The 12,757-nt window shown below is 43.6% G+C and overlaps 1 protein-coding gene across 1 annotated transcript in view; it reads left to right on the plus strand.

Moving 5' to 3' along the window:
• The window catches only part of LOC140722147 (regulator of G-protein signaling 22-like), a 180,465-nt gene that overhangs the window by 82,659 nt on the left and 85,049 nt on the right, over positions 1-12,757 (plus strand). The window contains exon 9 of the mRNA XM_073037212.1: positions 10,789-10,891. Coding sequence (XP_072893313.1) covers positions 10,789-10,891 — 103 coding nt within the window. The remainder of the gene's footprint in view (positions 1-10,788; positions 10,892-12,757) is intronic.

Below are 12,757 nucleotides of genomic sequence, written 5' to 3' on the forward strand. Positions count from 1 at the left end.
TTCTTACTCTTACTATCTTTCCTTTCAGTTAGTCCTGATGAACGGTCTCGGCCCGAAACGTTGACAGTGCTTCTCCTTATAGATGCTGCCTGGCCTACTGTGTTCCACCAGCATTTTGTGTGTTGTTTGAACTTCCAGCATCTGCAGTTTTCCTCGTAGCTGCTGTTTGGTGTCAGTGAGGTAGAGGTCTGTCCGCCAGACTACTACGGCACCACTTTTGTCTGCAGGTTTGATGGTTAGGTTAGTGCAGAGGGAGTGGAGGACAGTGCGTTTAGAGGGAATGAGGTTGGAACAGGAGAGAGGAGTGGTGAAGTTGAGACAGTTGATGTCTCAGCGACAGTTGGTGATGAAAGATCGAGTGCAGGTAGAATGCCCGAGGGGGGGGGGGGGTGTTGTCCCGGAGGAGGAGGAGGGGTGAAGACAGGAGAAGGGGTCATCAATAGGGGGAGGGGAATCCTTGTTAAAGTAGTAGGCTCGGAGATGTAGGTGACGGAAGAAGAGTTCAGCGTTATGGCGGGCACGGAGCTCACTGAGGTGTGGATGGAGGGGGACAAAAGTGAGGCCCTGTCTGGTATGGAGGGGCTGCTGCACAAGACCGAAAGAAGCTGCAGAAGGTTGTAAATCTAGTCAGCTCCATTTGTAGGCTAGTGCCTAAGAATACCCAGGACATTTTTAGGGAGCAGTGTCTCAGAAAGGCAGCGTCCATTATTAAGGACCTCCAGCACCCAGGGCATGCCCTTTTCTCTCTGTTACCATCAGGTAGGAGATGCAAAAGCCTGAAGTCACACACTCAGCGATTCAAGAACCGCTTCTTCCTCCCTGCCATCCAATTCCTAAATGGACTTTGAAGCTTTGTACACTACCTCACTTTTTTAATATACAGTGTTTCTGATTTTGCACATTTTTAAATAATCTATTCAATGTATGTAATTGTTTATTTATTATTATGTTTTATTTTACTATTTTTTTCTGTCTCTGCTAGATTATGTATTGCATTGAACTGCTGCTGCTAAGTTAACAAATTTCACGTCACATGCCGGTGATATTAAACCTGATTCTGATTCTGATTCTGATCAAACAAAAAACAACCCAACCTGATGCATTTTAAATCATAGTTGGGGTCTTCAATCAGGCTTGTTTGAATAAATCATTACACAATTTTCATCAGCATATAACCTGTAGCACTAGAGGCCCAACACACATGACTAGTGCTATACTATGATAAAGAATGCCTACCATTCTACACTAGACTGCATTTCAGAAAATTTGAACACTTGTCCGTCCTTCTCCTACCTGCATACAAGCAGAGGCTAAAGGGATCAGTAGCATTCAGGTCTGGCTGCCAAGTAAGATACAAGACATCAGGATCAGTTTTCTTATCACCAGCATGTGATGTGAAATTTGTTAACTTAGCAGCAGCAGTTCAATGTAATACATAATAGAGAAGAGTGGAAAATAAATAAATAGATAAATTACAGTATACGTATATTGAATAGATTAAAATTTTGTGAGAAACTGTATATTTAAATAAAGTGAGGTAGTGTCCAAGAGTTCAATGTCCATTTAGAAATTGGATGGCAGAGGGGAAGAAGCTGTTACTGAATTACTGAGTGTATGCCTTCAGGTTTCTGTATCTCCTACTGATGGTAACAGAGAGAGAAAAGGGCATGCCCTGGCTGCTGGAGGTCCTTAATAATGGACACTGCCTTTCTGAGACAACACTTCCTGAAGATGTCTTGGGTACTTTGTAGGCTAGTACCCAGGATGGAGCTGACTAGCTTTACAACCTTCTGCAACTTTTTTTTCTGCAACTCCTAATGAAGTATAGCCACTGTCTTACCTTCTTTATAACTACATCAATATGTTGGGACCAGGTTAGATCCTCAGAGATCTTGACATCCAGGAACTTGAAACTGCTCACTCTCTCCACTTCTGATCCCTCTCTGAGGATTGGTCTGTGTTCCTTTGTCTTACCCTTACCCTTGTTCTTTCATCTTACTGACCTTCCCCACCCTATTGATGCAGTCATCTATTCTGGGAATAGGGTAAGCATCTGTTTTGGTTATTGCGTTGACCTTTCTATAATCTGTGCAAAATCTCATTATCCCATCGGGCTTGGGAACTATCATGCACGGGAAAGCCCACGCAGAGGTGGATGGCCTGATAATACTATTGGCCAACATATATTCGATTTTCTGTTCCACTACTTTACTACGTTCTAAATTCATCCTGTAGGGGTGCTGTTTTACTGGATCAGCCTGCCCCACAATGACATCATGTGTAGCTGCCTTGGTGTATTTGGGAATAGATTGGAATGTTTGCCAATTAGCTCCTTTATCTGTTGTTGCTTCAGTTCCAGGTGGTTAATTTTACTGTCTATGTTCTCCAAAACACTAGCATTCTTGAGTCGAGCTGAAACTAGACACTGCTCATTATACTCCCCTGTTATTTCTGGGCTAGTCTTTGCAACTGGGTTTTGTTTGGTCGTGACCCAACTGATACGGATTTAGAGTCAAAATAAGGTTTGATTAGGTTCACACGCACTAATTGAGTGGCCTTCCTTCTACCAGGTGTCCTGATAACATAGTTCAGCTCATCAATGTTCCTCATTATTTCATAAGGTCCACTAAAATTGAGCCTGGAGAGGGTTATTCTCTAAGGGAAACAAAACCAAAACCTTATCTCCAACCTCATAGCTTCGCTCCCTCGCCTGTCTGTCATACCAGCACTTCATATCAGCCTAGGAGTCATGGAGATTTTGTTTCGCAAGGTCACAAGCCTTGCTCAGCTTGTCTTGAAACTCTAAGACAAAATCTAATACCCCAATTCGCACTTCCTTCTGAGACCATTGCTCTCTCAGTAAGGTCAAGGGTCCTCGAGGCCTATGACCAAACATGAGCTCAAATGGTCTGAACCCCAACGATTCCTGGATCGAATCTCTTCTTGCAAATAGGAGTAAAGGTATACTCTCATCCCAATGTTTTTCGTTTTCCATACAGCGCGTTTTAATCATGGTTTTGAGGGTAGAGTGAAACCTGTCTATCACTCCCTGGGATTGGGGATGGTATGCCATGGACAAAATTTGTTTCACTCCCAGTTCCGTAACTATCTGTTGAAATACATCCGATGTAAAATTACTGCCCTGATCCAATTGTATCTCCTTGGGCGGATCCACTAACGCGAAGAACTTAATAAGTGCCTTCACCACTGTTTTAGCCTTTAGGTTCCTGAGGGGTATTGCTTCTGGGAACCAAGAGGCAGCGCACATAATGGTTAACAAGTATTGGTGGTCATCTGCAGTCATTGGCAGTGGGCCAACACAATCCACAATGATCCTGGAGACAGGTTTGCCAAAAGCTGGTATGGGGCAAAGTGGCGCCTTTGGGATAGTCTGATTCGGTTTCCCTACCACTTGACGTGTGACAGGTTTTACAGAAAACTGCCACATCCTTTCTTATACCCGGCCAATGAAATTCTTTCATAGTCTTGTGCCCTGTGTTTCTAACTCTAAGATGTCCCCCTAAAGGCATTGTATGAGCCATCTTTAAAATTTCTGTACGGTAACCCTTTGGAACCACCACTTGGTGTACCACGGCCCAATTCTCATCGGCAGGTACTGTTGATGGTCTCCACTTCCTCATTAATACCCCGTCCTTCAGATAGTAACCCATTGACTCCCTCTGACTTTCATCCTCAGAAAGAGCTGTCTCTTTTAAAACTGCAATCTCAGGATCCCTATCCTGCTCTTCCATAAGCTTCTGCCTGGACAATGACAAACCCCTCTTATCCGCCTCACTACCTGAGTCCTGGTCAAACACGGACAGTAGAAAAGTTTCAGATAAGTCAGTAGGATCCGTACCCCTGTCTTTGCTATCACGGGCACCTGACCCCTCCTGTCCAGATCGCTTCACTTCTGCAGCCTTCTGCACTCTGTTATGCTTCTTGTGACCGCGCATGCGGGATAAAGTTCACTGTCTGCACTTGTCACACTAACAGTAGGCCAGCTTGTTAGCCGTAACCTTGGGTACACATCTTTTCCTGCCAGGTCATTTCCTAACAAGACGTCCACGTTAGCTATCGGTAATTTAGGTCGTATCCCTATCTCAACTGGTCCAGACACTAAGTCACATTTCAAAATTATTTTGTGCAAAGGCACGACCTCTGTTCCCTTGCCAATACCTTCCAGAATATTCACTTAGACCGTTTTTGTCTCGTCACCGAATTTTAAGACATCACTTAACATCAGTGACTGAAAGGCTCTAGTATCACGCCAGATTCTCACTGGAACTAGGGGTGACCCCTCCTTCACAGACACAAAACCCTTGATAATAAACCACTCAATCCCTTCCTGAACTCGGCCAGACCCCACCTTCCTTCGTGTGGTCTCAGCTGCCGGCGCACACGTGTCGGGGGTTTTCCCCTTCTTTCCCATTTCTTTCTTCTGAATAAGACAGACACCACATGGCCAGGCTTCTTGCAGTAGTAACAGGTAAAACTGGAAAACTTATCTTTGGTCGGTTTCCCCTCCTGTTTACCTCTATCACTAGCTCCTGCCTTGTTTCCTGTGTTACTCAGCGGATTATCCCAGTAACTTCTGATAACCCTTGCTTGGGAAAAACTTAATCTTATGAGTCAGGGCAAACTCATCCGCTAACCTAGCAGCCGTGGAAAGAGTCTCAACCTCTTTCTCTTCTAAGTATGTCTGTATCTCACTAGGGACACACTCTTTAAATTCCTCGATCAACATCAGATGTCTCACTTTGTGGTAGTCCTTGTCTACTTCTTTCGAGGCACACCACCGATCAAAGTACCTCTCCTTTTCACAGGCAAACTCTTTCCTCAAACCCCGAATCTTCTGTCAGTACGCTTCTGGCACCATTTCATAGACCTTAAGCACAGCCTCCTTAACAGCATCATAATTAGTCGACTCAGTCACAGACAAGGCAGTATATGCTTGCTGTGCCTTCCCTTTTAACACACTTTGCAGCAATACTGCCCAGTTCTCCCTCGGCCACTTCCTGTTCTGAGCCACTTTCTCAAAATGTAGGAAGCAGGTACTTTAGCAACGGTGAAGTTCCTTTAGCAACGGTGAAGTTCCTTTAGCAAACGGAGGTACCAACTTAATTTCCTGACTAATATTAATTGATACACCCCTCTCGCCACCACGGCCTGACACTTGACCCTCTTGACGCCGCATCTCCCTCTCAAACTCCCTCTGTTTCTCTGCCTCTGCATCCTCGAACTTAAGTCTCTCCATTCTTAATTGTTCTAGTCGTAACAGGGTCTCCTCATCACCTATCGGAAACTCCTGTAGTGACTCCTCCTCAAATAACTCTTTCCCAACACAATATTCAGCTATTTTCCTCCGAATTCCTGCCTTTGTCATACTCCTCTGTATTCCGGAAAGTTTCCTTTTTTTTTTAGCAATGTCACATAGAACCTCCTTTCTGGCTCTCCTCAAAAACAGAGGAGTAGGGTTCTCTATAAATTCAATAGCCTCCATTTCTGCTGTTTTCCACACACAGATTAATTACAAGGGATTTCCCCAATCAAGACAAGCCCCTACAATTTCGAAAATTGGCTGCAACCAAATTTGTTCACATCCCGGATGAGCCCCTGATTTTTGTTACGAATCCCGTGACAAGTTGAAAAGGACCAGCAGAAATGGAACACACCTGGAGTCTGGTTTACTACAAATTAAGACTATATTTATTACTACTATGAATTAATATCATTAAAACCGGATAATATGATGCAGGTTATAAACTATTTTAAATATATATATAATCTCCGTAAATGTGTGAGTGTGGATACAAAGATAATAGTCCTGGAGGTAGATATCAGTCTTGCGGTGTCAGGTAAGTTTAAGCAGTTCAGTTCACTTTGTGTTGCGTCGAGTTGAATTGATGGAGAGAGAGAGAGTTGATGTTTACGTTGGCAGCTTTAGTTGTTCTTGCTTCCGAAGTCTTTAGAGTCACTTTGTGTGAACTCCACACAGACACAGATGGACAGAGCCCCTTCTAGGGAACGGACTGCTAACCCACGGCACGGGTTCACCACCAGCAGACCCCCACAGGCAAGCTCTTACCTGCACTGGTAATCACGGGTCGAAATTAATCGGTCCGTGGCCTCCGCCCTTGTGGTGATCTTAAACTCCACCAGTGGTTTCTCGGGTAGCTTCCGCAATTCTCCCGTGTCGTGTCTCCTCTGCCGTTATCAGACCAAAAGACTCAACTTTTATAATCCATTCGAAATTCCAGCCGTCCATTAGCTCAACCGCTCTGAGCTGTTACCATGGTGACTTCCCAGCTTGTGTCTCAGCTGGTGCCTTACTCTCTCTGTCAAGGTGACAATTAAAATTGTTATCAAAACCAAGTCAGAGTCCTCTCTCTCTTTTAATTGCATCCTTGTTCATTAGACTGCTGAACTGTTTCTCACCTGCGTGACACTAGCCACACAGTCGTGTATATAGAGAGTAGAGAAGTGGGCTAAGCATACACCCAAGGTTGATCGTCAACGAGGAGGAGATGTTATCACCAATCCACATAGATTGTGGTCTTCCAATTAGGAAGTCGAGGATCCAATTGCAGAGGGAGGTACAGAGGAGCAGGTTCTGCAACTTCTCAAACAGGATTGTGGGAATGATGGTATTAAATGCTGAGCTATAGTCAATGAACAGCATCCTGACATAGGTGTTCATGTTATCTAGGTGGTCTAAAGCCATGTGAAGAGCCATGGAGATTGTGTCTGCTGTTGACCTATTGTGGCAAAAGGCAAATTGCAATGGGGGCAGGTCCTTGCTGGGGCATATGATCTCCAGAAAGCCCTCTCACCTACAAAGTGGCAGTTCCAGATCAAACTTGATTCACTGAGGGATGCTCAACAACTGTGTCAGGGCTTGAGTGCTATCACCTCCACAAGATGAAACCAAGAGACCTACATAAGTGACAAAATGGTTTCATTCTTAGATGAAGTCAATAACTTTTATGCTCACTTTGACCATCAATGACTATTGTCCAGTAGCACTTGTGTCAACTGTGATGAAGTGCTTTGAGAGGATGCCTGAGGAGCGACTTGGATCTGCTCCAATTTGCCTACCGTTATAACAGGTCAACAACAGATGTCAATTCATTGGCTCTTCACTCGAGCCTAGAACATCTGGACAGTGAAGATTCATGCAGCAAGATGCTCTTCATTGACTACAGCTCAGCATTCCATGTTATCATCTTCTCAAAAGTAATCAAAAAGCTCCAAATCCTAGGCCTCAATACCTCCTTATGTAAGTGAATCCTCGATTCCCTCATTTGCAGACCACAATGAGTTCAGATTGGCAATAACATCTCCATAATCACCATCAGCACCGGTGCACCACAAGGCTGTGTGCCTAGCCCTCTGCTCTCATTGCTTTATACTTATGAGTGTGAGGCTAAGTACAGTTCCAATGCCATATTTAAGTTTGTTGATAACACCACTACTGTTGGTTGAATCAAAGGCAGTGATGTATCAGCATGTCGAAGGGAGACTGAAAACCTGGCTGAGTGGTCCCTTAACAACAACCTCTAACTCAATGTTAGCCAGACCAAAGACCAGATGATTGACTTCAGAAAAAGGAAACTGGCAGTCCATGAACCAGTCCTCATTGGGGGATCAAAGTTGGAGAGGGTCAGCAACTTTAAACTCAGTGTTTTCATTTCAGAGGATTTGTCCTAGATCCAGTACACAAGTGCTATTACAAAGAAAGGAGGTCGGTGCCTCTACTTTCCTAGAAGTTTGTAAAGATTCAGCATGACATCTAAGACTTTGACAAACTATATAAATGTGTGGTGGAGACTATATTGACTAGTTGCATCATTGCTTAGTATGGAAATGCCAATGCCCTTGAATGGGAAAGCCTCCAAAAAGTATTGGATACAGCCCAGTTCATCGTGGGTAAAGCCCTCCCCACCATTGTTGAGCACATCTACATGGAGTGCTGATGCAGGAAAGCAGCATCCATCATCAAGGACCCATGCCATCCAGGCCATGCTCTTCTCTCGCTCCTGCCATCAAGAAAGAGGTGCAAGAGCCTCAGGATCCACACCACCGGATTTAAGAATGGTTATTACCCCTCAATCATCAGACTCTTGAACAGTTGGTATAAATTAATGCAACTTCACTCACGCCAACGCTGAACTGTTCCCATAATCTATGGACCCACTTTCAAGGACTCTTCACCTCATGTTCTCGATATTTATTGTTTTGAAGAGTAATAGTTTGAGTATTATTGTGAGCCACACAAGTGGATGTCTGATCAAATTCTATGGAGCATATTAAAGAAGGATAGAGGATAATTTTCCATAGATTCCTATCCTTTGGGCCTCAGTGGATGAAGACGCTGCCTCTAGTGGTGAAACAATTTAAAACAATCATGTATCAAGAGACACTAACTGGAGAAGCAGGGAAAACTCGGGTGTTTGCTGGACTAAAATGGTTATATGAAAGTGGAAAGGTGAGGTCACAACAGGATTTGGAAAGGAATATAAAACTATTTTACTGGAAACGTATGTCAACAAGCAGAGGAGACAAATAAACAACGTGGTGCAAATTGGGATATAGATGACTACTCATCTGATGGGCATAACTTTTACAATGTATGGAAAATGGGGAAACAAATGTTCCACTACTTTCAGAATTTCCAACTGGTTTATATGTCTCTGGGAAACAGAGTCCCATGTTATCTTTGAATATTAAATTTATTTATTTGTACGTGGCTGTCATATTTTTGGTTATCTTTAATTTCATCTGAAAAGGTGATAGTGATCCAGTGTGGTATGCAACTTGAATGAGAACCTATAGGTGGCAGTGCTCCCATCTACCTGCTATTCGTTTCCTTGGTGGTAGAAGTTGTTTGTTTACTGTTCAGTATGCTATGAGATAACACTGAGTGAGTAACTGTGGCACTTTCTGTAGCAGATTCACACTGCAGCTATGTGCACTAGTGGTGAACAGAATGAATATTTAGGCTAGCGTGCCAATCAAGTCAGCTGTTTTGTCCTGGAGTTGAGCTTCTTGAAAATTGTTGGATCTATACTCAAGAAAGTGAAGAGCAAGAATCTGAATCCGGTTTAATATCACTAGTATATGTTACAAAATTTGTTGTTTCATGGCAGCAGTACATTGCAATACATAAAAACTACAAATTACAATTTTTATATAAGTAGTGCAAACAGAGGAACAATAGAGATAGTGCTCATGAAACAATTCAAAAATCTGATGGTGGAAAGGAAGAATCTGTACCTGAAATGTTGAGTGTGTATCTTCAGGCTCCTGTACCTATTCTTTGATGGTGGCAATGAGAAGAGGGCATATCCTGGGTGAGGAGGATCCTTAATGAAGGATGTCCCTTTTTTTTTTGAGGCATTGCCATTTGATGTGTCCTTGATGCTATGGTGGCTAGACCCCTTGATGGAGCTGGCTATGTCTACAATTTTCTTCAGCTTTTTCCAGTCCTCTGCAATGGCCCCTCCATACCAAATGGTGATGCAGCCAGTTAGAATGCTCTCCACAGTACATGTGTAGAAATTTGCAAGTGTCTTTGGTGATATACCAAGTCTCCTAAAACTCCTAATAAAATATGGTCACTGTCGTACCTTCTTTGTAGTTGCATTAGTCTGTTGGGCCCAGGATAGATCTTCAGAGATAAGGACTCCCAGGAATTTGACACTGCTCACCCTTTTCATTGTTGATCCCTCAATGAGGACTGGTATGTGTTTCCTCAATGTCCCCTTCCTGAAGTGCACAATCAAGTCCTTTGTTTTACTGATATTGAGTGCAAGGTTGTTGTTGTGACACCACTCTACCAGTTGATCTATCTTGCTGAAAGCTTCTTCGTCACCAACTGAAATTCTGTTGAAATTCTGTATTCCATCATTCTACTGACTGTGGCTTGTAGATGGTGGAAAGGGTTTGGGGTGCCGTGAGGTGAGTCACCAGGGTACCCATCTTCTGTCCAGATCATTTAACTATGGTAATTAATCCATAGACCTTAAGGAGGTCAGTGATGGGGATTTGGCATTGGTGAAGCCAATGAATAACAGTAGGATGGAAGAATGAAGTTAGAAGTTGTTCAGGCAAGTAAGGAAGTTGACTTTGGTCTTTTATGAAATGTAATTCGGCTGGATAAGTTACTCATTTATCATCTGAACTTGATAGATTTATTATTTTGAAGTGAAACCTATCAAATATTGAAAGGCCTATCTAGAGTGTAGAGAATTTTTCCTATAATGGGGGAGTCAAGGACCAAAGAGCACAGGCTCAGAATAGAAGGACATTGCTTTAAAACAGAGATGAGGAGGAATTTCTTTGTCTAGCAGGTGTGTGGATTTCATTGCCAAAAAAGAGTGGGGGTATATTTAAAGCAGAGATTGATAGGTTCTTGATTTGTAAGGCAAAGGTTACAGGGAAATAGCAGGAGAATGGGGTTGAGAGGGATAATCAGCTATGATAGAATGGTGGAGCGGACTTGATGGGACAAATGGCCTAATTATGTTTCTATATCTTGTGGTCTATATAAACTATTCTTGGGCCAAGGCAGTTAAGAGGAGTTAGGCCACAGAATAGGCACAATTGCTCATTTAGCTAAATAGCCTTCAGTCCTTGTGTTCTAAAATGTTTAAGAACTCCTCATATAATCTCAATTACCTGTAGGTTCTTCAAGTGTTAATGGTACCTGGATAGTTATCCTTTTGTAGCATATTATTTCATATCTCAACTATTGCTACTAAATAGTCACTAATATTTTCCCCACAGCAAGCTTCTCATCTCAGTAAACAGTTTTATGTCTGAAGTCTCAAACTCTTTTGAGGATCTAGAACTACATAGAACAAAGACAGTTCACAATTTGGAGAAGTTAGTAAGTATAAATCTCAATGTCCAAAATAGCTAAAAATGTACTAAGAAAATCCTAACAAGGCAATAACTACTTTACAGGTAATTGTTTAACAGAAGCATTAAAAACTTGTTTCGAACATTATGCATTAAAGTAATTTTTGACTTGATGATTATGTTAGTCAAAAGTCCTGATGAAGTCTTATGTTAGTCAAAAGTCCTGATGAAGTCAAGTGTGAGGTGCAAACTGTAATGGGGTGGTTAAAAGACTGGGTTTGAACCAGGGTTGTTCAGGTGAAGTTCCATATCTTCAACTACCAGGAGAGGCTTAGACCAGGTGGACCCAAGTGCAGAGGAGATCAGAGACGAGAATGGAGTTGAACAATCTTTACTTGTATTGGTTTGTAGAGAACTCTGGATAGGACTTGAGGTTCACTGCACACAGGATAGATAGGTAAACTTGAGACTGAGCAGAGACAAATAAAACAGATGTAATTTAAATGGAGAAATGAAACAAGGCACAGTTGCACTGATAACTAAAATGAGAGACAGGTGAATATAATCAACTAATAGTTGGGGAGGAGGAGCATCGGAGTCTGGAGGACTCTAGTGCCCCCGGTGATCAGATCGAAGCATGACAGAACTCCTTCATCCCCTGTACAGCCAGCATCTGGTGGTCCGGGGTAATCCAGATGGCAACCTGATCAGGTCCAGGTCCAAAACACCACAGAAGGGAACCCACAACATTTCCTCTGGATCGTAATGCCCCCAATACACCAAGTACTGGAGACAGCCACAAACCAGATGAGAGTCCAGAAATCGATGGGTGGTGTATGGCATCTGCCCATTAATGATACAGGGAGCTGGGGGCAGTTTCGGGACTGGTGCCAGCAAGCTGCATAGACAGAGCTTTAGGCAGGAGGCATGGAAGGTGGAGTTGATGCGCATTAGCGAACGGCAACTGGAGATGGTAAGTGACTGGGTTGATCTGACAGAGAATCTTGAATTGACTGATAGCATGGCACCGGTTTCCCAGGCTCAACCTGCAGAAGAAAGCCTTTGGTGGAGAGGCAAACCCTTTGACTAGTTTAGAATGAAGGCCTCAGCTGCCTTTGACAGTTTGCATGCCACTGTTGTTACCCAGAGGCCTTCTGCAGGGCACCCCAAGATTTCTTCCACCTCTGCCTGCAGCAATTTACTACTGTTGAGCAGGCAAACTTCCCCCTCGGACTCCTGCTCGAGAAACGGGGAGGGGAATATCCAAACAGACACTCAAAGACAGATATACCTATAGAAGAGTGGCACAGAGTGTTATGAGCAAACTGCCCAGAACAGATGGTCACTCCAAGTGGATGGGTTGCCCAACAGAAGGCATCTCATGGTCTCTTCCAGGTCCTGGTTGGTCTCTTCCATCTGCCCATTGGACTGGGGGTGAAATCCTGATGAAAGGCTGACTATAGCTCCAATGAGCCAGCGGAAGGCCTTCCAGAGCTAGAGGTAAATTGAGGGCCTCGGTCAGAAACTCTAACCACCTGTTGCAGAATAAGGTTGGCCAATTCCTGAGCTGAGGGAAGCTTGGGTAGGAGCACAAAGTGGCAGGCCTTGGAAAACCATTCCACCACCACCACAATCATGGTGCTACTTCACAATGGGGGCAGACGAATAATGAAGGCCATGAAGATATGGGACCAGGGACAAGAAGGAATGGGCAGTGAGAGTAGCTGCCCCTGTGGATGTGATCTGGGTTCCTTGTTCTAGCACAGATGTGACAGACAGGCACATATAATTAAACATCCCCCATCCATGCACAGCCACCAGAACCAACTCTTGATAGGCTCCACCATTCCTGGACGTTCTGTGATACATGATACATGCCCCACTGTAACATATC

The sequence above is a fragment of the Hemitrygon akajei genome, chromosome 1 (genome assembly GCF_048418815.1).
Source record: "Hemitrygon akajei chromosome 1, sHemAka1.3, whole genome shotgun sequence".
In the NCBI taxonomy this organism is placed as follows: domain Eukaryota; kingdom Metazoa; phylum Chordata; class Chondrichthyes; order Myliobatiformes; family Dasyatidae; genus Hemitrygon; species Hemitrygon akajei.